General features: G+C 56.2%; 1 protein-coding gene across 1 annotated transcript in view; it reads right to left on the reverse strand.

Moving 5' to 3' along the window:
- Positions 1 to 23,300, reverse strand: part of GALNT2 (polypeptide N-acetylgalactosaminyltransferase 2) — a 30,928-nt gene extending 7,628 nt beyond the window's left edge. The window contains exons 1-6 of the mRNA XM_038761262.1: positions 22,990 to 23,300; positions 3,212 to 3,305; positions 1,763 to 1,916; positions 1,404 to 1,502; positions 1,237 to 1,304; positions 801 to 866 (exon numbers count right to left, since the gene is read on the reverse strand). Of these exons, the coding sequence (XP_038617190.1) occupies positions 801 to 866; positions 1,237 to 1,304; positions 1,404 to 1,502; positions 1,763 to 1,916; positions 3,212 to 3,305; positions 22,990 to 23,127 (619 nt within the window). The 5' untranslated portion in view covers positions 23,128 to 23,300. The remainder of the gene's footprint in view (positions 1 to 800; positions 867 to 1,236; positions 1,305 to 1,403; positions 1,503 to 1,762; positions 1,917 to 3,211; positions 3,306 to 22,989) is intronic.
- Between the last annotated feature and the right edge of the window lie 287 nt (positions 23,301 to 23,587).

Consider the following 23,587-nt stretch of genomic DNA (forward strand, 5'->3'; position numbering starts at 1 on the left):
CGTTCATTCGCAGTGATATAATGGCTGTGAAGCCGGCGGGAAGAGAGAGAGAAAGAGACTCTACACTTTGTTCCCACCAACTCCGTCTGCCTGAAAGCTCCTTGAGGGCAGGGCGTGCGTCTTCCATTTTTATTGCATGGTCCTAAGTGTTTAATGCACAGCGGTCTGCCCAGGATGGCACCCTGTCCCCGGGAGGCTCTCAGTACAGGCTGCTGCTGAAAGAGAAGCACTCTCCAAACAGGGCGGGAATCCGACATCGAAGGATGAGATTCCCGGACGGCGCGGGGAACCGAGGCCGCCCTGCCGGCTGCCCGCCCGGTGGGGGGGCAGCTGCCAGGAGAGGGTGGCAGAGACCTCATCTGGCGCCAAAGGAAATCAGTAGCAAGACGCTGGTGGCGGCCAGAAAAGGTGCCCAGGATGAGAGGGAGCAGGGATGCCGCTGGCCTCTGCTCAGGTCATTTCCTTCCTCCACCTGGTGCCACCCTGACCGCTTCATCATCTGACTTTCCTTCCAAAATCTAGCCCCAAAACTCCCTGGGCAGAGATGTCTCGGGGAGGAAAGGAGAAACGCAGGCCCGGGGAGGTCAGAAGGGCAGCCGAGTCTGCGGGCGGGTTTCCCGCGCCTCCCTGGATTGGAAGCCCGCTCCTACCCAAAGAACGACAGGTGGGCAGCTGGATTGGAGCCCAAGGGCTGCCCTCCTTCAAGAGTGACTTCCAAACCACCCCCCTGGCCACAAGCTGGGCACCACCCCGTCCTCTCCTCTCCCACCCGACACTGGAAGGGACTGATGCAAACCCACCTTCCCGACGGTCGTTCCGGAGAACCCGCACTTTCTCGATCTTCCCCAAGAGAGCTCCGTCCTCCGCTGGAAGGGACAAGAGGAAAAGGGAAGTGGGGTTTCCAAGGAGAAGACCCCGGCACACCCGGGAAGCGTGGGGGCTCATGCTCCGAATTAGGGGCACGCACCTGAGTGCCCGCCGGCCCAGGAACCCCCTCCGAGCCCCAGAGGGCGGGCTTGGGCCAATCAGAGCGGAAACCGCTCGCTTCTCCCTTTCTGGCCTCGGTCTTCCCTCCTAGTCCCCCGGGGGCCCTCTCTACTGGATGGGCTGCGCAGGACCACCAACCCCTAGGGGGGCAGGGGTCGGGCCTCCCCGCCCAATTGAGCACGGCCCGGTAGCCGGCGGGCTCAGAGCCTTCCCCGGCCAGACCCCGCGGTGCCCCACGTGGGCACGTACGATCGTTACTGTAGTCGTCCACCAAGATGATCTCCTTGACCAGGTGGGGCGGGCTTTTCTTCAGGACGCTGGGGAAGCACAAACCAGGGACAGATGGCAAACGCCCTCAGGCCCCGGGCCCGCCCCGAGGAGCCCTTCCGTCCCCAGGGCCCGGCCCTCGGCCTTACCTGGCCACCGTGCGCAGCAGCGCCGACCGGGCCTCGTTGTGGAACGTGATCACCACACTCGTGGCCGGCAGGTCTACCCGCCACTGCTTCCTCTGGCACCTACCCCGAGACAGGACAGGACAGAGAGGGCGTGCTGAGCGGCCAGCCCCAAAGCAACCAGGGTGTTTGCGGTCACCTCGGGGCCTCCTCTTCCAAGACGGCCTACCCAGTGGCTACCTTAAGAAGATCCTCACTGGCTCAGGCTCATGGCCCAGCCGGCCGGCCAGCCAGCCCTCTGCCTCCAACGGGGCGCCGTCAGGCAGGGAGGAGCCGTGGGCCCTCGCACACCCGCCCTCTGGGTCACCGGCCCCCCGACTCACTGGTCATGCCGCGTGTCTGGGACGGCCCTGTCCATGCGCAGTTTGTCACTCTCCACCTGGTTGAATTTGTTCCGGGCGTAAGGATCCTGGCCCGATCGGACCATCGTTACTCCAACATAAGCTTCCTGGTTGAAGTCCTGCCACCGGACTTTCCCTAAAAGACACAGCGGGGAGAAAGCCAAGGTCAAGAGATGGCTCAGTGCGGGAAGGGTGAGGGTAAAAGGGACCACTCCTATGACTTGGGTATTCTCTCAAGCGGTCAGTGGCATCCACCCGGACCGAGCGCTGTGGTGGATGAAAGAGAAGCAGATGGGACACTGTCCCTGTCCCACCCGGGGCTCCCGGTCCAAGCGGGAGGGATAGCCAGCAGGGATCTTTTCCCCATTTTCCAAGGGAGGAAACACCAGTCCAGACATGTTTAGGATTTAGTTTTTCATCAAGCCCCCACTTGATGAGGTGCACCGTACCAGGTGCTTGGGAAGAACGGAAGGCAGAGGGGGCAGGTTCCCTGCCCACAAGGAGCTTCCACCCTCACAGGAGAGACTGCCTGAGCTCACACAACATGCCGGGAGCCCAGCTGGGGCCAATAACCAGGTCTCTCGACTCCAGCCCTGCGCTCTTTCCACCGGGCCGCACTGCCTCCCTCCATGTGAAATACACTCAGGGCCTCCAGCAGACCAGGTCCCTCTTCGTGAGCATAACAGCCGCAACAACAAGGCTCCAAATACCCACTGGATGGTGCCAGATGGATGCTTGAGAATAAAGCAGCTGAGAAGCCACTGTTTAGGCACTGCACCTTTCCCAATCCCAGCCCAGCACATGCAGGGCCCGGTTTTTGCCTCCTCGTGCCCCCCAGGGCCCAAGCAAGGGAAGCAGCTTAATTAACACCCAGGACTGCTATTCCCACCCCAAAACCCCAACACCCCCGGGATCGGGAGGAATCTACTAATCTGGGCGCAGGCCGGATTTTGCTTTTGAAGCTGTTTTTCTAGCTCGGGGGGACTGTGCTAGGAGCCAGGGAGCCGCAATTCCCTCAGTACAGAGTTTTGAGTTGCATATCGTCATGTCACACGGGGCTTAAGAAGGGGTGACGGAACTATAGAGTCCATGTTCTTGCGCCGGTGCACCCTGGGAAAACACAGAGACAAGAGGGAACGGTGCTATAATTCTGGGGCAGACTGAGAGTGGTGTGGACTGAGGGTGGGGCCAGAAGAGATCTTTGCCCCCGAGACCAAGCCACAGTGAAGACTGCCAAAACTGCTTGGGCACTGTAATGGGACCTAGTCTAACTCTGCCCCCTGGCCAGAGCCACCCACTGCTCCCAACTCATGGGGCAGATCGCGGCCTGCCCCCCAAACCTCACCACTCCCCTGCCCCAAGTCCCGCAAAGCCCCTGACAGCGCTCCAGAAGTCAGGGCCGGCCAGGGCCCACGACGCTCGCTGCAGTACCCGGAGGGAGGGTCTCCACGCTCTGTGCCTTGTCTTCCCCGTTGGTGCCATGCGCGTCTTTCTTTTTAACTGGGTCAATTTCATTCCAGTCCTCCTGGATAAGAAAAAAGACAGCAAATCTTAGAGCAGGGGCTCCTGTTTTGTGGCGGTAACACAATGGGTGGGTAACACAACGGGTGGATCGAGACTACAGGGGGAACGGTTCCTCAGCTCTGGGTGGGGGTCCTCTTCCATCACGCCCTGAGGGAAAGAAATGGAGAAGTAGCACAGAGGCGGGTGGGGAGAGGGAGCGAAAAGGATCGGTCCCAGAGTGGAACTACTCGGTTCCCTGATAAGGCGGGAGTTACATGGTATTTGTCATTTGTTTGGTAGTGGTATTTGTTAAGCGCTCACTATGTGCCAGGCTCTGTACTAAGCACTGGGGTGGATACAAGAAAAGTGGGTTTGACACAGTCCCTGTCTCACACGGGGCTCACAGTCTCAATCCCCATTTTACAGATGAAGTAACCGAAGCACCGAAAAGTAAGGTGACCTGCCCGAGGTCACACAGCAGACAAGTGGCAGAGCCGACATTAGAACACAGATCCTTCTGATTCTCAGGCCCGTGCTCTATCCACTAGCCCACACTGCCTATACCTACTCTTTTATAGTATGCTCTCCCAACTGCTTAGTACTGTGCTTTGCAAACATTAAGTGCTCAATACAAATACCAGTGGATGATTGATGGATTGAGCCAATGGATCCGGGTTAGAGGCACGCCCTCCCAGAACCAGTATAAAACAAAGTCCCTCTCCTCCTCCCTCCCAGCCCACCCTTTCCTCCTGCTTGGTCCTGCAGCGGAAGGCACCCTCGCCCACGCTGTCCTGGCAGGAGTGGAGAGCCCCATCATTTGCAGCATCACGACACTGCTGCAGAACCGGGCAGAAGGAGATGGGCCAAGAGGGAGGGAGACCTGCAGAGTCAGCTTCGAAAATTACAGCCAAAGGCTTCAGGTTTTCAAAGAATCCCCCTCGCTGCTTTTCCCAACTTTAAATTGCTTCCCCACATCAAGAAAGCCTCTGTGTCCCCGGCCGAAAATTTCCCACCGGACCTATGGACAAAAACGCCGTCAGTAGCAGTGGGACAAGAGTCCAGCCGGCCCGGGGCTCTGCCTCTCACCAGGATGCTTACAGGAACAGGGTGCAGGTTGTCCTGGGTACCCGCGCTTGTGTTTAGAGGTGGATCATCCAACCCCCCCCGACATTCCCCCAGTGGCCTGTTATGGCCCATCGATCCCCCTGACTCTCCCCTCTCCATCCCTGACTCTCTCCCAGTGACCAGCCCGGCCCATCCTTCCCCTCGACTCTCCCCTCTCCACCCCTTCTCTCCCCACCTTCACTTAGCACGGATGCTCCTCCACGGATCTGTCCGAACCTTCTCGGGCCTCCTGGGGCTTCCGGCTCCCCCTCCGACCCGTGGGATGCTCCCTGCCAGTGAGTCACAGGGCTCGCCCGCTCCCGGGAAGCGGCATTCAGAGCTGCCTCCTGGCTCTCCCGACGGCGGTTCCCCTCTGCCACCCAGCTGTCACCTCCACACCTCGGCGCCGGGGGGCTGAAGCGACCCAGGCCGAGCCTCTATTTTAGGGCTCAGACATGTGGCGGCTGATGACACAGGGCTGGGTTGGGAAACGGTCCAGTGAGGAGGCCCGTCTGGGAAGCGGGCTGCCGGAGAGCAGGACGCCCGGGCCACCATGGTGCTTGGCTTAGATAAAGCAGTGTGGCTTAGTGGAAACGAGCCCGGGCTTGGGAGTCAGAGATCGTGGGTTCAAATCCTGGCTCCACCAATTGTCAGCTGTGTGACTTCGGGCAAGTCACTTAACTTCTCTGTGCCTAGGTGACCTCATCTGTAAAATGGGGATGAAGACTGGGAGCCCCCCATGGGACAACCTGATCGCCTTGTAACCTCCCCAGCGCTTAGAACGGTGCTTTGCACGAGTAAGTGCTTAATAAATACCATCGTTATTATTATTATCTGTCCACGCCACCAGCTGGCATTCATCTCTATGCCCATGCCAACCACCATGCTGTGCCTTGCTCTCGACACACAGCCTCGCTTGCCCTCGCCCTGGCGGCTGGACCTTAAGCCTTCCTGCTTTCAGAGCCTCCTAGAAGGCAATTTCTGAGAAATTCTGGAACCAGGGTGGCCAGGGGGGCTGTTACAGCTTAACCGACCCCGGCTAGAGAGCGGCTCCAGCAGAAGGGCAAGCTCCGGGCCGTTGGCTCTCCCCACCCCCAAAAGCATTGGCCCGACGGAGCCCAAGGAGGCAAGAGCAGGAAGGGGTCTGCCCACACATCCCACCCAGCTCTGCTGCCTTGGACAACGGACATGACCCTGCCACTGAGAGAACGTGAAAACCCATGGCTTGATAAGATGGTCTCGATGGAATAATCAGGGAGCAGTACGGTTTCGGGGTCATTCTCCTCCAGAACGCTTCTCTCTGCCCACTCTCCCTGGAATGCCCTCCACACCCGCCATGCCCACCACCACAGGACGTCCTGAGAAACGTGAGGAAAAAGCCGAGAGGGGCACGAGAGCTGGGTTCTGGCCAAGAGGCTCGGGCCACCGCGGGCCAAGTCTGCCGAGTGTCGGGTGTTGAGGGCACCCAGGTGCCAGACAGACAACGTCACCCACCCAAACTCGACCCTCTGGTGAGATGCCTCAGAGGCAGAATCATTTTGGCCCGACGCGGGGCCTGTAATCAGGAGGGGCCTGGGCATCGTCCCCTCATTTGAGAGGTGATTCTCTCTGTGCCGGTCACCCTCCCGTAGGAGCCCCAAGCTGGGAGTTTTGTAAAACCGTTTCCTAGGGAAAAGGGCCCCTCGATGCCGGGGGCAATCTTGGCTGGGCTGAAGGGGCCGCCCAGGGGTAGCAAACCAGGGCCAGAAAACAGACCGGCAAATGAGGAACCAGCCTTCGGAAGAGGCACTCTCAAACCCTAAGAAGGCATGGGCCACCTCACTAGCCCCACATCAACATTCTCAGCCCGGGCCCACTGCTTGGGGGCTGGGACAACCAATCAATTATTAGTTTTTTCTGCACGTCTAGTGCTGCTGGAGTCTCCTCCTGGCTCTTCCATGGCAAGTGTCCCACCGTCTCAAGAAGAAGACCACAGAACGGGCCCAGGCCTGCTACCGCGGGTGAAGGCAACTTGGTGGACACCCACACCCAAGCCCGTGGCTGAGCCCAGAGGCTTCCCGGAGAGGAGGGAAGGGGGTTCTTCTCAGTGAACGGTTCAGTCAGCTCACTGAGCTGGACAAAGCTGTACTTAACCTGATTAGAGCTGCTGCTGAGTTCTTCAAATTCAGCCCTCACATAAATACCCAGAACCTTAATTCTGCTTTCCCATACACAGGAAGAGGGTGTATCTCAAAACAGGTTCTGAGTGCTGAATTCGGGGTCTCAAAAACTGGTCTCAAAAACACACACAAACACATACACACACAGGTGTGTGCACATGCGTTCATGCACTCACACACTATCTTGTGACTTCACGCAAGGATCTGCCCCGAAGCCATTTCTAAATCGTAGGGATCGATGGACACAACCAATCGTCACTGACAAAGATCGATGGACACAACCAATCGTCATTGGCAAAGATCAATGATGAGCACAAAGCCCGGCTGGGAAAAGGCCATCTGGAGCCCAGAGGCCCGTGAAAACAGAAGAGTAGGCCAGGGACTTGTTTCTGCTTTGCCGAATGCTGTTCCTGGTAGATGCCAGAGGACCGGGATTCGCTCTAGCACCATGTCACCAGGCAGAATGGGTCTGGCTTTGGAGTTCTGCCCGCCACCTGGGAACCGCAAAGCCCCAGGTGCCAGGCTCTGGACTGCAGGTGCCAGGCTCTGGACTGCCCGGCCTGGGGCACCAGGACGTTAACCGCCTGACCCTGGGCGCTGGGCTGTGGACCACCCACTCAGCTCCAGGTGCCAGGGCTGAGTCTTGGCAAGCCTTGGCGCTAATTACGCAGTGGGGCAAAGCCTCCTCCCTCACTTCAGGCCTTTCATTCTTCCCACCTGGGGGAAGAGTGGGTTTGTTTTTTTTTTTTTGGCACCAATCAACTTGGACTTAGGTTAGTAAGACAGGACTAAAAGGATCCTCTCCCTTCCCCACACTCGGTCCTTCCTGCCTCTATCTAGGGTGCAGAAGCCCCCCCGGGGGCATCCCACCCCCCCACCCCAGCAGCCAAGAGGTCGACAGTCCTCCGCGGCCCTCCGCCCTCCCGTCCTTACTATCTGACTGCCTTTCTAGCCCTGGGTTGCGCTTTTTCTGATTCCCTCTCTTGGCAGACTGTTTGCGAGGCCATGCAAACAGGAATGAGGCCTTCCCAGACTGAACCCCCTTTTTCCTCTCCTCCTCCCCATCTCCCCTGGAATGCCCTCCCTCCGCACATCCGCCAAGATAGCTCTCTTCCTCCCTTCAAAGCCCTACTGAGAGCTCACCTCCTCCAGGAGGCCTTCCCAGACTGAGCCCCCTCTTTCCTCTCCCCCTCCCCATCCCCCCCGCCCTACCTCCTTCCCCTCCCCACAGCACCTGTATATATGTTTGTACAGTTTTATTACTCTATTTATTTTACTTGTACATATTTACTGTTCTATTTATTGTGTTAATGATGTGCACCTAGCTTTACTTCTATTTATTCTGATGACTTGACCCCTGTCCACATGTTTTGTCTTGCTGTCTGTCTCCCCCTTCTAGACTGTGAACCCATTGTTGGGTAGGGACCATCTCTATATGTTGCCAACTTGTACTTCCCAAGCGCTTAGTACAGTGCTCTGCACACAGTAAGCGCTCAATAGATATGATTGAATGAATGAATGCGGCTGGTGGCCAGAGTGAGGGGCAGGGAGCTGGGAGACCGGGGCTCTGGGTTCAGCTCCACCCCCACCACCCAGCACTGGCACCCTGGGGGAAAGTCATTAGTCTCCTCATCTGTAAAATGGGGACAACAGCCCCCCTCACAAGCCCTCCTTCTCAGACCAATCAATCAATCAATCATATTTATTGAGCACTTACTGTGTGCAGAGCACTGTACTAAGCGCTTGGGAAGTACAAGTTGGCAACATATAGAGACAATCCCTACCCAACAGTGGGCTCACAGTCTAGAAGGGGGAGACAGAGAACAAAACCAAACATATTAACAAAATAAAATAAATAGAATAGATATGTACAAGTAAAATAGAGTAATAAATATGTACAAACATATATACATATATACAGGTGCTGTGGGGAAGAGAAGGAGGTAAGATGGGGGGGATGGAGAGGGGGAGCTCCAAGTGAGACAGGGACTGAGCCCCATCTCATTCTGTTCCATCTGTCCCAGGGCTCAGCACAATGTTTGGCCCAGAGTAAGTGCCTAAAACCAGAACAGTGGCTGTCACAATGATCATAATTCATTCATTCATTCAATCGTATTTATTGAGTGCTTACTGTGTATAGAGCACTGTACTAAGAGCTTGGGAAGTACAAGTCGACAACATACAGAGACGGTCCCTAACCAACATTGGGCTCACAGTCTAGAAGGGGGAGACGGATGACAAAACAAAACGCGTAGACGGGTGTCAAAATCGTCAGAACAAATAGAATTAAAGCTATATGCACATCATTAACAAAATAAATAGAATAGTAAATATGTGCAAGTAAAATAAATAGAGTAATAAATCTGTACAAATATATACAAGTGCTGTGGGGAGGAGAAAGAGGTAGGGCGGGGGGATGGGGAGGAGGAGAGGAAAAAGGGGGCTCAGTCTGGGAAGGCCTCCTGGAGGAGGTGAGCTCTCAGTTGTGAAAAAATGATACTAATGTTCAAGTAGGCCCCGGGGTGGGTGGCTACTGGGAAGCAAAGAGAACCAGCCACTCCCGTCCTCGGCCCCCAGCTACTCGACAAACATCTCTCACTTTGTGATTTGACTCTCCAACCAGGCCCCGAGTTCTCCCACTCACAAGCCAGTTCACTTTGTACTACCGCGTTTCACCCGGGCAGCTCCTTGCCGAGGAAGCATCCAAATGAAACACTGAGTCCCAGAGAACTCCCAGTATGCTGGACTCCGCCTCATATAATCTCATCGCCGTGGGGCAGGAAGCAAACATATCAGCCGGAAACGTACGGACTCAAATGTCCACCCGTTCTCATTTTTACTGTTTGCCTGATAGTTACAGCCTTTAACTTAGCAGTTTGGGAGCGGATCCAAAAGTCTTTTAATGTCAAAGATGTGCTCTTGGTCTACCCGGCTGAGCTGGAAGCCCACAAGGCTCAGACGATGGCCGCCTCTGCCTTTCGAAAGGTAGTCCTTCAGTGGGGTGCCAGTGAGAGAGCTCCCCCCCGACAGGGTAAGGGGGGTTCGATTTGGCGCCCATCTCCATGACTCCTCCTCGACCCTCTGGGGACAGCGAGGTCACAGCAGAGCAAAGGAGGCCCAGGGAGGTGGAGGAACCCTTCTGGGAAAACACAGCAAGCACGCCCTCGAGTCGAGCCCGGTGGCCCGGCTGGTGAGAACCAGATGTGAGGGAGCCAAGGGTGGCCCACAGAAGGGAAGGGGCAGGGAGTCGGAGGGCTCCCCTCGGGCTCTCGCCGTCTGGCCCCCAGCTCTCCCTGGGGCCACGGCACATCCGAAGACGTGGCTCGACTTGGAACCGGCCGGTTCTGGGGCCACCCAGGTGGAGGGCAGAGGTGCCCCTGGGTGAAGGGAAGAGAGGGATGGGGAGAGGCAGAGTCGCCAAGCTAGATAGGTGAGGACAGAGGAGACCAGCAGCCTCCAGAGCCCGGAGAGGCCTCCGTGGCCTATTTCAGGGAGAAGCTCTGAGGGCACAGAGGGCACAGAGCCCAGGGGGAGGGGGCGGATTAATGAACAGGCACCCAAGGCAGCAGGTTCTGGGCCAGAACAAGGCACGCGATGCCCCAGCCCCCTGCAGCCCAGCCCCCAGCCCTCTCCGGCCACTTGCCAGAACCAGAAAACACAGTTCCTGCATGGCGCCAGGCCAGCTCTGTCCATCCCTTGACATTGGCACGGCGCCGGCCCCAGCCTGGGCACACCGAGGACCAGGCGGGAGGGAGGCCCCTGTTCTAATGACGCAATGGCCCAGGCTGCCCCTGGACAGCCGTGGGCAGGGGCCAGGCACACAAACGAGGGGTCCCAGTCTCCCCAAGGATGGGAGGGGGACAGCGGCGGGGGTCCTCCTGTGGGCAGGAGTGGTTTTAATAAAGGAGTGGGTGACGGAACCAAGCAGAGAAAAACCGGAGAGAGAAAATGCAACAGGGAGCAAAGATTTTTCTTTCTTCTTCCAGGACCTCAAGTCCTGACGTCAGGTCCTCTGGGCAAGGACGGTTCTTCTTCAATCTGAACACCTGGTGGTCTGTTACGTTAATTAGCGGGATCAGAGGACCGGCATATAACACTTGCAAAGCCACAACTGACTCCCATCTTGGTGGGAGGGGGGCTTTGTCCCGTTTGCCACAATGACCATGTTGCCTTTCAGCTGCCCTGGGCCCAAGACTTCAATAGGAAGTCAGACAGTGAACTGATGAGAGAAAGGCACATTTTCTAATTAAAACCTTTCGAGGGCCTCACCCGGTCCACTGTAGCTAAGAAACAGTAGCAGCCCCAGATACCGAAATGTCAGTTGCCCATTCAGGTAGCGGTGAATTAGCCAGCCAAGAGCCATCTCGCCTAAAGCCTGGCGGAAGAACTGGGGTGACTGGAGACTTTTTTCCACAGCGGAGGAAGATTCTGTGTCTTGGCAGCCCATGGCTTCAGAACCGAGGGGGGAAGAACCCGGACCACAACGGAATTTCCGACAAACTGTGTACGGTGCCGATGGTGCTGAACTGGATAGTTGGAAGGGAAGCAGGCGGGAGGCCCCCCAGCTCCCCACAACCACACTCTCCTGGGCCCATCGGCTCAGGGCTGGTCTGGTTCTTCCCGCCGTCCTTCCGTTCATGGGGGTAAATGGGCCAGGGCGGCCACCTGGACCACCCCTGGGTGCCACCGGCAAGAGGGTTGCCCGGTGCCCTTGGCTTCAGCCGCCACAAGTCCCCACTGCCAAGTTTTAAAATAAACAGAAACCCCTGCCTGGTTGATGGGTTTCCTCCATTTTCCAAAATTATTTCCGAGGAGATGTGAACCTTCTCGAGTTTTCCGGGCAGGGAGGGTCCAGCGCTTAGAACAGTCCTTGGCACGTAGTAAGCATTTAAAAAGTACCATAATTGGTATTAGAAGGGTTGGCAGCTGCACAATCTAACAATGCTATTTGTTAAGTGCTTGCTATGTGCAGAGGACTGTACTCATTGCTTGGGGGAGTACAATACAACAGGATTGGAAGACCCACTCCCTGCCCAAGAGGAGCTTACAGTCTAGAGGGGGAGACGGATATTAACAGAAATAGACAAATCACGGCTATGTACATACCTAAGTGCTGTAGCTATAAGTGCCCACATCCTAGGCCAGTTTGGGGTAGGGAGCCCCAAATGAATGAGGGGCTGAAAGGGAGGGAGGAGGTGATTACAGATTAGGAAGGGGTTCAAGGGGAGAGAGGTAAAGGCAGGAGGAAGTTTAGAGGAGCAGCAGAGTCTAGTGGAAAAAGCCCCGGCCCGAGAGTCAGAGGATCTAGGTTCTAATCCCGGCTCTGCCACTCGCCCGCTGTGTCACCTTGGGTACGTCTCTTCACTTCTCTGTGCCTCGGTTACCTCATCTATAAAATGGGGATTCAATACCTGTTCTCCCTACTTAGACTGTGAACGCTGTGAGGGACTGGGGACCGTATACTAATAATGATGGCATTTGTTAAGCGCTTACTATGTGCGAAGCACTGTTCTAAGCGCTGGAGGGGATACAAGGTGATCAGGTTGCCTCAGTTGGGGCTCACAGTCTTAATCCCCATTTTACAGATGAGGTACCCGAGGCCCAGAAAAGTTAAGTGACTTGCCCAAAGTCACACAGCAGACTTGTATATATGTTTGTACATATTTATTACTCTACTTTACTTGTACATATCTATTCTATTTATTTTATTTTGTTAGTATGTTTGGTTTTGTTCTCTGTCTCCCCCTTTTAGACTGTGAGCCCACTGTTGGGTAGGGACTGTCTCTATATGTTGCCAACTTGTACTTCCCAAGCGCTTAGTACAGTGCTCTGCACACAGTAAGCGCTCAATACGATTGATTGATTGATGTGGAGGAGCCGGGATTAGAACCCATGACCTCTGGCCCCCAAGCCCAGGCTCTTTCCATCTGACCTGATTATCCCGTATTTTCCCCAGGGCTCAGAACAGTGTTTGACACATAGTAAGCACTTAACAAGTACAATTGTCATTATTACAATTAGTCTGACACCGACAGAGCAGCTAAATTACCCAGGAAATGAGTGTAGATTGCAAAGACAAGGGGACTCATAACATGGCCTCCAGGGGCACCCATAATTAGAGAGAGGGAGGCAGAGGAAGAGCTAGCAGGAAAAAAGAAAGTGAGGGGCTGTATCACAAAGACCAAGGTTGGTAAGTGGGAGATGGAAGTGGCCACCAAGTGGGCTGGGATGATCGTGAGGGAGTAGGGTATCAACCGCGTCTTCTGCTGCCGGTATAATCTACCCAATTCTCAGGGAAGACGGCACGCTGCCCTCGGTTGGTGCCAAGTACGGTGCTCTGTCCACACGGCAGGAGCTCAATAAATGACACCATTGATGAGAATGATAGGGGAAGGGGAGGGGGGTGAGGAGGGTGAAGAGTCCACTGATTCTGGAAAGGTCAAGTTGAAAGGCAGCTCCTCTTTACCCCAGGCAGCACAGTGTTTTGCGGAGAGGGGAAGAAGCTGTCGCCAGGGTGGAAGAGAGCCCAGACAGAGGAGGGAGGAGCAAGCTGACCCCTCGAAAGCAGGGCTGTGACTTCTCTAACACTAAAGGATTTCATTCTTAATAGCTTCCAGATCGACATCCAGGAAGCCCACTGTAATGTCGATGACGCACCACTGCCAGCCTCCTGGGTCCTCAAGCCCAGCTCAGCCTCCTCCTCCTCCTCCTCCTCCCTGTCATTCACCCTCTAGAACCGGCCAGGCCGTCCTTCCGTCCATCCGTCTGTCCATCCACCCTTGGTTCCTCCTCCGCAGACACCATTTTCCAGAGCGCAGCCGCCCCCTTCCTCATCATCATCAATCGTATTTATTGAGCGCTTACTGTGTGCAGAGCACTGTACTAAGCGCTTGGGAAGTGCAAGTTACTCTTGTACTTCCTCTCCACTTTCACCCCCACCAACCTGCCACCCCCACCCAGCGGGGCCTCTCTCCAGTCTCCCGGCCTCTCCCCGGTCTCCCCTCTTCTGTCCTTCACTTAGGCCAGGATGGCTGCATCCGCCCCGGGGGGTGGGAGGGCAGGGGGAGGGCCCTGAGGAGAGGAAGGGAAGCTTGCTGGGACCCCATCCTCCTCATAGGCCCCCGGTTTGTACCCTGCAGAGGGGCTTGACGAGGGCGGGAGCATGCTCGGTCTAGGGCCGGGTCACGGGGAACGAGCAGCTGTCATCGGCAAGCTTCAAACCTCGGTCTCTGGGGCTTCCCCGGCCGGCGGGCCCAACCCCGTCCATCCGGGTAAGATGAAGAGAGGTTCGGGCCAGAAACGCATGAGCGCATTTGGTAAAAATGTACAGCATTACACTAAGCGCCACAAGAAAGGGAGAGGCAGAGGAGCAGGGCCAGAAAATGCCACGAGGGCCTGGGGTCTGGAGCCAGGGGCCAGCCAGAGAGCACGAGGGAAAAACAAGGGATGATCAAATTAGAAACGGCAGCCACTTCTCGGGTTGGGCCTTGAGTCAGGGGCCAGCCAGAGAACGTGAGGGGAAAAAGAAATGACAGCCACCTTTCGGGGTTGGGCCTCCTCTGTGCCTAGAGCTAGGCTCTCATCAGAGAGCAAACAAACAGATCCACGAGAGGGGAACCCCAGCCAAGAGGGAGCGGATTGACCACAACGCCAGCGGTGGTGGAGGTAGCTACCCGAAGGGACGGGCAGAGCGGAAGCTGTTTGGCAATAATCCCAATCTTGCCACGAGCCTGACCCAAAACCTCCTCAACTGGGGACCAGGACCGGACTGTGGGTCTAGGCCAAGCCCGGGCTGCCCTCCAAGCCCCCAGGGTCGAGCTGCGGCTCAAACGGGGCCACGGGGCCGGCGGGGAGGAAGTGGAGCAATGGCTACGTCCCAGCCGGTCGGTCATTCAGATTAGACCCTGTCCCCGAGCTGGGTGTGACTGCATCCCACAGCCACATCTGGCCCCATCTCGTCCCCTCGGACCCCTCGCCGGCCAGAAAGGGCCGGGCCTGGGGATGAACCAAGTCTGGCGGAAATCATCTGAGGACCACTTCCTGCCAGAAGCAAGGCCGACCCCGTCTGTGATCTGAGCCCACAGTGTGAGAAGCGCGGGCCCGGGCGCGGTCCCCCCGGGAGGTGCTGCAGCTGCCCTGCCTGTGTGGAAGGTCTCTGGATAAGCCGCCCATCTCTCTTGCCCCTCCCCTGCCCCTGGTGAGTGGGGCTGCTCTGTCTGGGGTCCCGGGGTGCGGGCGACGGGGCGTGGAGGAGGAGAAGCTCCGGCAGGCAGGCGGAGAGGCACTGCCCCGTCGCCAGCCGCCTCCCGCTCCAACTTTGGACGAGCCCATCATTCCCCATGCCCGCCTGCCCCCCTGCCCCATCGCCTGCCAGCAATTTCTGGGAGGGGGAAATGTGCAGCCTGTTCTGTCAATCCGAGGGGGGGTGGGTTGAAGCCCCTGCAATGCGGGTCCGGAGAGAAAAATCAACAGGGTTTCAAGAGCCCCATCCACCACTCTCTGTAATGAACACCCAGCCCAATCAATCAATCAATGGTATTTACTGAGCCTTAACTTTGTGCAGAGTACTGTAACTGCGCGTTTGGGAGAGTACCTTACAAGAGTATTAGCTATGTTCCCCGACCAGAACGAATTTACAGTCTAGAATCCAGCAGCTCTTTGCCCAGTAGGCATTCAATAATACATACCGTCATCAACATCATTATTCCCTGCTTGTTACATACCAAGCACGGTGCTAAACACTGGGGTAGATGCGCCGAGGAAAATCGGATCAGACCCACGTGGGGCCTACAGTCTAAAAGGGAAGGAGAACACTACTTCATTCCCATTTTACAGATGAGGGCCATGAGGCCAGAGAAGCAAAGTGACTCCCCCGAGGTCACGCAGCAGTCCGGAGACGGAGCAATGACCAGAATCCAGGTGCTCTGACTCTCAAGCCCAAGCTCTTTCCCCTAGGCCGTGCTGTCTCTCCACCCAAACTCCGGTGAGGAGGGTGACGACCCCATTTGCCGAGAGAACCAGCGAGGCCTGTCCACGATGGCCACAGTGAGACACACCTCCACCCTCTCTCCCGTTCCGGAGACCGTTATGGATGTCAGATGTTTTCGATTCTAAGAACAGAAACGTCTCAGAAACTGTGGGACTACCATTCTCTTGATTTGTCCCAAAACCCAGAGCTGGAGATCCGTGCCCGAAGCACGGCTGACCGGGCCCTGAGAGAATGGGGAGCCTTGTGGGCAGTGCCGAAGGAACCGGCCAGCCCGTCCAGGAGCCCACCAGCCTCCGCCTCCGGGGAGAGGAGTGAGCCCACTGTTGGGTAGGGACTGTCTCTATATGTTGCCAACTTGTACTTCCCAAGCGCTTAGTACAGTGCTCTGCACACAGTAAGCACTCAATAAATACGATTGATTGATTGGTAGGCACACCTCCTCCGCGGCTCCCACTGATTGTCTGGGGCCAAGGGATACCCCGCTCTTCGCCCCAGCCCTACAGTCCTTTGCTCCACAGCCTTACACTCTACCATTTCGTCTCGTGGGAACTGATTTTAACGTCAGCCTCCTTCTGGAGGCCAGAAGCTCCTTGTGGGCAGGGATCACATCTACCAACTCTGGTGTATTGTACTTTCCCAAGCGCCTAATTCAGTGCTCTGCACGCAGTGAGCACTCAATTCATGCCATCGACGGATCGACTGAGGAGAGGGGAAGCTGGCCCAGCCCGCTGCCATCGGTCCCCGGGAAGCCCAGGAAGAGCAGTACAAATCCAAGAAGCCCGCAGAAAGCTCTGCCTGTCTTTCACCATCTAATTCCCACCTCCCTTCTGAACAAGCTGCCCTCCTTGACAGCTATACCCCAAAAGGTCGGGCCGGGGCTCGGCTGGCCCGGGCTCTAACCTAAGCACGGTGGCTCGGCTTCTCAGGGGCCCGTTCACTTCGCTCCAGCTTCTCGGGACTCTCGCTGGCCGCACCATCCTGTACCTGTGCCGAGGTGATTCCTGGAGAGAGCTGCTCGGGGAGCGAGCCACGGGAAAGGCCTGACGGAAGCACAGAGCTGTCTTTGCAAACGGAATTCCTGGGTTTCTGCGTCAACTAGCCCCCGCTGGACTCTGCTGCTACTGCCCTCTCAGCAGGCCCCAGCTCTCCCCCGGCAGCACCGACAATGCTGCCACAGGGCTGCCCAAACACTTCACGCCATTACAGGTGTAAGGGCCAACCATCAACCCCCCTATTTTGGGGGGGGGGGGGTTAAAAAAAGCAATACGAGTAGAGAACGGCGTGTAATGCAAATGAATCTAACTGTAAACGCAACGTCATTTTAAATTAATTCAGTGCAAGGACACACCGATACTCGTGTTTGTGCACCTTTGTGCGGGTTCCCACACGTGTGTGCACACCTGCACAAGGACACTTAGGTGCACACTCACAAAACTCCCTCCACCTAGGCCCGCTGAACCCCGTCTTGCGGAGAAAGGCCTGTTGCGGTTTGCAACAACTACTGGCGCTCGGTTGATTAAGTCTGCAATCCGAGCTCCTGGCTTGCCAACGAGTACCCAGAGGAGGAGGAGAGTACGGTTCTGCGGCGGCAAATTGTTTAGCAGGCAGCGCACACAGTGACAAGCTGAAACTGGTTCGCTGAAGCAGCAGAAATACAAGAGAGTCTGGAGGACGGACGGTTTCGGATGCCGAAGTCCAGCTCTCCCCTTCCAAAAGCTCACCGGCCTAGGCCGTCGGCCGAAACCGGGGCGTGCCCCTCGGCCTGCCCGAGGTGGGACGGATGGATGGATAAACGGACCCCCTCGCAGCCCCCCAACACCGACGTCTGAATGCCCGGAGGGGGCTCTGGGTCTCTTCCAAGGTTTGCCCCCCCAGTGCCCGCTGGGCGGCTGACCACACCCTTGAAGAACGTGTCTTTTACCTCGGACTTCCAAAGCCATCGCTTATTACACGCCTCTCCTTCTACAGACAATCATTCGCTACACCATTCTGGGGGGTGGGATTCAATTTTATGGTTTGTTGACAGAAAGTAGAGGATGAGAATCTCCAATCCAAGGATGATGGTTCTTTTCCGGCCCCCCTTGTGTCTGCCTCCTCCCTGCTCCCCTCCCCAGGCTACCAGGGGGCCCCAGACTTTGAGGCTGGGCCTTTTCAGAGTCTCTTCCAACTGCGGCACAGAACTGTGAGCACTGCCCCGGGAAGATGATGGAGAAATCCTTCCCCGGACCCCCACCCAGACGGACTAAGCTAGGGCCTAACTGTGCCTCCTTACTCCAGTGCCCCCCACCCCTTCCTGGGCTTTCTGACCTGCTACAGAGACCCATGCAATGTGCTCTCCGCCATTAGAAAGAGTCTCCTGACCCTCAGGGCCTAAGGACACAAAGGCTGAGAGCACGGGCTGTCTGCCTGCCTGCATTCCTCCCTGCCTGCATTCCTGTTCTTCCCAGTGGTGTTTTCAGGAAGGAGTAAAAGCTCTTCAATCCAACCTAACTATGCAGCACAACAACGACGGCGACGACGAGACGACCGAAGGCGGCAGTGGATGGGAACGATGGGAGCGCAGCTGCAGGCAGATGCTCATGAAGCAGAGGCAAAATCAGCCTCCAAGGCCAGCTGTACCGGCCAATTAACAAAAGACACGACACATCAAGCGGAGCACCGAGACCCGCCAGGCCACACGCATGGAGGGAGAGTGGGACACTTGGCCTGCTTCAATTCCAAAAGAGCCGGCTGGCTGGCCAGACAGCCAGCCAACCCCCGGGGAGACAAACTCAGAAAGGAGGAAGTTGCAGCTGAAACCTGTTGGTTCTTGAATTAGCCCTGCTGGTTTCTGATGGGGCCCGACACCTGAGGGGAATTCGTGTGCGGAACCACACAAGTTGGCCAGGATCTCTGGCAATGGATCCAACGCCGAATGGCATCTGGCTTCCGAATTAGGGAAAGGGCGACTCCAGGTTTTATGATGACCACCATGACGGCCCCAGGATGGCCCACCAGCCCAGGAGACCTCCCCACACCCTACCAATTCTACTCTCCTGAGGCTTCTCCGTTTCCCAGGCCACTGATGGAGCCCCACCCTGCCAAATGTCTATGGGAACAGAAATCAAATCCCCGGGAAGATTAGGTCCAAAACAGAACTCCTCATCTTCCTGCCCACACCCTGTCCTCCCGTGATTTTCCCATCACTGTAGACAGCACCACCAACCTTCTCATCTCACAAGCCCAAAACCCTGGTGGTATCGTCAGACTCACGTCTCTCATTCAACCCACATATTCAAATATTATCACTGAATCCTGTCGGTTCGATCTTGACAACATCGCTAAAATCTGGCCTTTCCTCTCCATCCAAACTGCTACCGTGTTAATCCACGCACTTATCCTATCCTCCCCACTTCATTCAATCGTCTTTATTGAGCGCTTACTGTGTGCACAGCACTGTACTAAGCCCTTGGTTTTACTGTACTGGACTCCTTGGTGATCTCTCTGCCTCCTGTCTCTCCCCACTTCAGTCCATACTTTCACTCTGCTGCCCGGATCATTTTCTACAAAAACGTTCAGTCCACGTTTCCCCACTCCCCAGATGGGTTGCCCATCCACCTCTGCATCCAACAGAAGCTCCTTAACTTTGGCTTTAAAGCCCTCAATCCCCTTACCCCCTCTTACCTCACCTCGCCGCTCTCCTACTACAACCCTGCCCACACACTTTGATCCAGCGCTTAAAACAGTGCTTTGCACATAGTAAGTGCTTAATAAATTCCATCACTATTCTTATTATCATCTAATGCCAACCTACTTACTGTACCTTGACCTCGTCTCTCTCGCCTCCGAACTCTCGCCCAGGTCTTGCATCTGGCCCAGAACGGCCTCCCTCTTCATGTCTGATGGCCAATTATTCTCTCCACCTTCAAAGCCTTATTGAAGGCCCATCTTATCCAAGAGGCCTCCCCTGACTTAAATCCTCATTTCCTCTTCTCCACTCCCTTCTGCGTTAGTTACCCTTTCCACAGTCCCTCAGCACTTACGTACATATCTGTAACTTATTTATTTATATTACTACCTATCTCCCCCTCTAGAATGTAAGCTCGTTGTGGGCAGGGAATGTGTCTTCCACCTCTGTAATATTGTTACATTCTACTCTCCCAAGCGTTTAGCACAGCACAGAGGAAGCGCTCAATAAATACAATTGATTGATTGATTCTGTGGCCGGGCAGAAAATCTTTCCTGGTTTCCGGTCAATCGATACTCATAATGCCCCAGCTTGGGCTTTCTAAAACACATCAAAAACCTCACGGGGGAGAGGGAGTGATGCTGGAAAAACTGAAAGTCGCCCCCCCCGGCCCCCCGCCCCACTTTTCAATAGCCCTCAGAGAACTGACAGGAACCAGGAAGAGTGAGGTGTTGGGGATTTGAGCTTCAGGAAAGAGCCAAGGGAGAGCGCGCCAGTCCCCGAGAGCGAAGGTTTTTCCGGCCCAGCCGCAGGGAACAGGGCTACGGGCTGGGTGGTCAACCTCGACTCTGAGAAGCAGCAACTGCAGGCTCGACTGTGCCAGAAAACCGGGGCTGCTCCTGTGGGAGGAGATGACCACAGGGGGACTTTACCCCAACAGTCCAGCAGCTGAAAGAATCTCAGCGTGGGAGAAAGTCGGCCCACCTCCTCGGTCTGTTCCACGCTTGGCATGGCAAACCTGGCAACCCCTGCCCGTTCTCGCCCCCCGCGCCGGCATCCCAGCCCCAAACTTCACGAAGGGCTCAGGGAAGGCTCCCCGCAGTTGTCTAATTTAGAACAAGGAGTGACGCCAGCCTCCGGAGAAAACCAAGGCAGGACCTCCTCCTTTCCAAAGCCCCTTTTTTGTCTGCAGGACCGGCTGGCCACCCGGTACTCAACAGTTATTTGCTAAGAAAAGCCAGGAGAGGGGCAACTAGGCTCACAGCCCCCTGAGCCAACGGTACCCTTTTAGGCCTTCTGTGCAGGTGAATAAGCAGGAAGGGGAAGAGGGGTCTAATTAAGTAGTTCCTCTCCTGGAAGGTGCTTTTCCGAAAAAGAGGGACAGCGCACCACACGTCTCCCCTTTAGATCATTGGCCAAACTGTAAGGGGTTTGGAGAGGAGAGACCATCGGGCAGACATTCCGTAGCCGCTTTGGGAAGAGGGGTTGCCCAGGGGGCTGTAGGATGAGGAAAGCAGCGTGGCTCAGTGGAAAGAGCCCGGGCTTTGGAGTCAGAGGTCATGGGTTCAAATCCCGGCTCCGCCAATTGTCAGCTGTGTGACTTTGGGCAAGTCGCTTCACTTCTCTGCGCCTCAGTTACCCCATCTGCAAAATGGGGATGAAGACTGTGAGCCCCCCCGTGGGACAACCTGATCACCTAGTAACCTCCCCGGTGCTTAGAACAGTGCTTTGCAGATAGTAAGTGCTTAATAAGTGCCAACATTATTATTATTACTAAAAGGTGGAGGGGGCAGGGGAGCAAGTCAAACAGATCTCCGGCAACCCCCGACCCCAGAACCGGGGAGTGGGGGAAGTCACCTTTCGGATCGGTTTCAAAGTCACAGGGGTGGTGGTGGGGGGGGAGACTAAGGGAAAGGAAGAAAAGGGGGAAGGGGAGAGAAGCAGGGGGGAAAAAACCCAGAAAAATGGCAAGGGGGGTGGTGGACAAGAAGTGGAGATAAAGGGAACTAGGGAACGTCCGGGAACAATGGGGGGGATGGAACGGGAGTGGGGGATGGAAGGGGGGGGGCGATTCATTCATTCATTCAACCGTATTTACTGAGCGCTTCCTGTGTTCAGAGCACTGTACTAAGCGCTTGGGAAGTCCAAGTTGGCAACATATAGGGACGGTCCCTATCCAACAGCGGGCTCACAGTCTAGAAGGGCGATGGATGGGGAAGAGGGAAAGGGGTTGCTAGGGAAGAAAAGGCAGGCTCCGAGGGAGGAGGCAGGGGAGGGTGGCATCGGAGAAGCAGCTTGGCTCAGTGGAAAGAGCCCGGGCTTTGGAGTCAGAGGTCACGGGTTCAAATCCCGGCTCCACCAATTGTCAGCTGTGTGACTTCACTTCTTTGGGCCTCAGTTCCCTCATCTGGAAAATGGGGATTAAGGCTGCGAGCCACCCCCCACCCCACCCCGGTGGGACAACCTGATCACCTTGTAACCTCCCCAGTGCTTAGAACGGTGCTCTGCACATAGTAAGAGCTTAATAAATGCAATTATTATTATTATTATCATTCATTCAATCATATTTATTAAGCGCTTCCTGTGTGCAGAGCGCTTGGGAAGCCCAAGTTGGCAACATATAGAGGCAGTCATCATCATCAATCGTATTTATTGAGTGCTTACTATGTGCAGAGCACTGTACTAAGCGCTTGGGAAGTCCAAGTTGGCAACATATAGAGGCAGTCCCTACCCAACAGTGGGCTCACAGTCATTCATTCATTCAATCGTATTTATTGAGCACTTACTGTGTGCACAGCACTGTACTAGGCGCTTGGGAAGTCCAAGTTGGCAACATATAAAGCCGGTCCCTACCCAACAGCGGGCTCACAGTCATTCATTAATTCCATCGTATTTATTGAGCGCTTACTGTGTGCAGAGCACTGGACTAGGCGCTTGGGAAGTCCAAGTTGGCAGCATCTAGAGACGGTCCCTACCCAACAGCGGGCTGCCAGTCTATATGTCGCCAACTTGTACTTCCCCAGCGCTTAGCCCAGTGCTCTGCACACAGAAAGCGCTCAATAAATACGACTGATTAATTAGAGAAGCAGCGTGGCTCTGTGGAGAGGAGCCCGGGCTTTGGAGTCGGAGGTCATGGGTTCAAACCCCGGCTCCGCCAATTGTCAGCTGGGTGACTTCGGGCAAGTCACTTCGCTTCTCTGGGCCTCAGTGACCTCATCTGGAAAATGGGGATGGAGACTGTGAGCCCCCCGTGGGACAACCTGGTCGCCTTGGAACCTCCCCGGCGCTTGGAACGGTGCTTTGCACATAGTAAGCGGATCACCTTGGAACCTCCCCAGCGCTTAGAACGGTGCTTTGCACATAGTAAGCGCTCAATAAATCATCATCATCAATCGTATTTATTGAGCGCTTACTGTGTGCAGGGCACTGGACTAAGCGCTTGGGAAGTCCAAGTTGGCAACATATGGAGACAGTCCCTACCCAACATCATCATCATCGATCGTATTTATTGAGCGCTTACTGTGTGCAGAGCACTGTACTAAGCGCTTGGGAAGTACAAATTGGCAACATATGGAGACAGTCCCTACCCAACATCATCATCATCAATCGTATTTATTGAGCGCTTACTGTGTGCAGGGCACTGTACTAAGCGCTTGGGAAGTACAAATTGGCAACACATAGAGACAGTCCCTACCCAACAGTGGGCTCCCGGTCTAAAAGGGGGGGGGGGAATACGATTGATTGATTGGAAGGGAGGGTTTGGGGAGGGTTTGGGGTGGGGACTGACCTTCCTGCCGGCGCCGCTGCCTGCCCCCGAGGCCCCGGCTCCGGCCAGGGCGGCGCTGCCCCCCGAGTACACGTAGTAGGCGATGCCCAGCGCCCACAGCACCGCGAAGCACAGCAGCAGCCGCGACCGACGCCTCATCGTCCGAGGGGCCGGAGGAGGAGGAGGAGGAGAAGGAGAAGGAGGAGAAGGAGGAGAAGGAGAAGGAGGAGAAGAAGGAGGAGGAGAGGGAGGAGGAGGGTCCCGGCCCCACCGGCCCGGTTAGGGGTCTCGGCGGGTCCGGAGCAGGAAGAGGCCGCCGCAGGCCCGGGAGGGGAGGGGACAAGGGAGGGGACGGGAGGAGGAGGAGGAGGAGGAGGAGGAGGAGGAGAGGAGGGGTCAGGGAGCAAAGGGAGACCAATCACGGGCAGCCGGGGAACAAGGGGACGCCACCGACCAACGGCAGGGAACCGAGGACCCGCACCCTCGCCATGGCTGCCCCTGCCACCGGGCCCCACCGGGCCCACGGGACCAGAGGCGGGGCCCACACGGACCCCCCCCCCCCCCAACCCGGGCCCGGGAACCCTTGACAACTACCCATTATCATCATCGATCCTATTTG

This window comes from Tachyglossus aculeatus, chromosome 19 (genome assembly GCF_015852505.1).
Source record: "Tachyglossus aculeatus isolate mTacAcu1 chromosome 19, mTacAcu1.pri, whole genome shotgun sequence".
NCBI classification, from domain to species: Eukaryota; Metazoa; Chordata; class Mammalia; order Monotremata; family Tachyglossidae; genus Tachyglossus; species Tachyglossus aculeatus.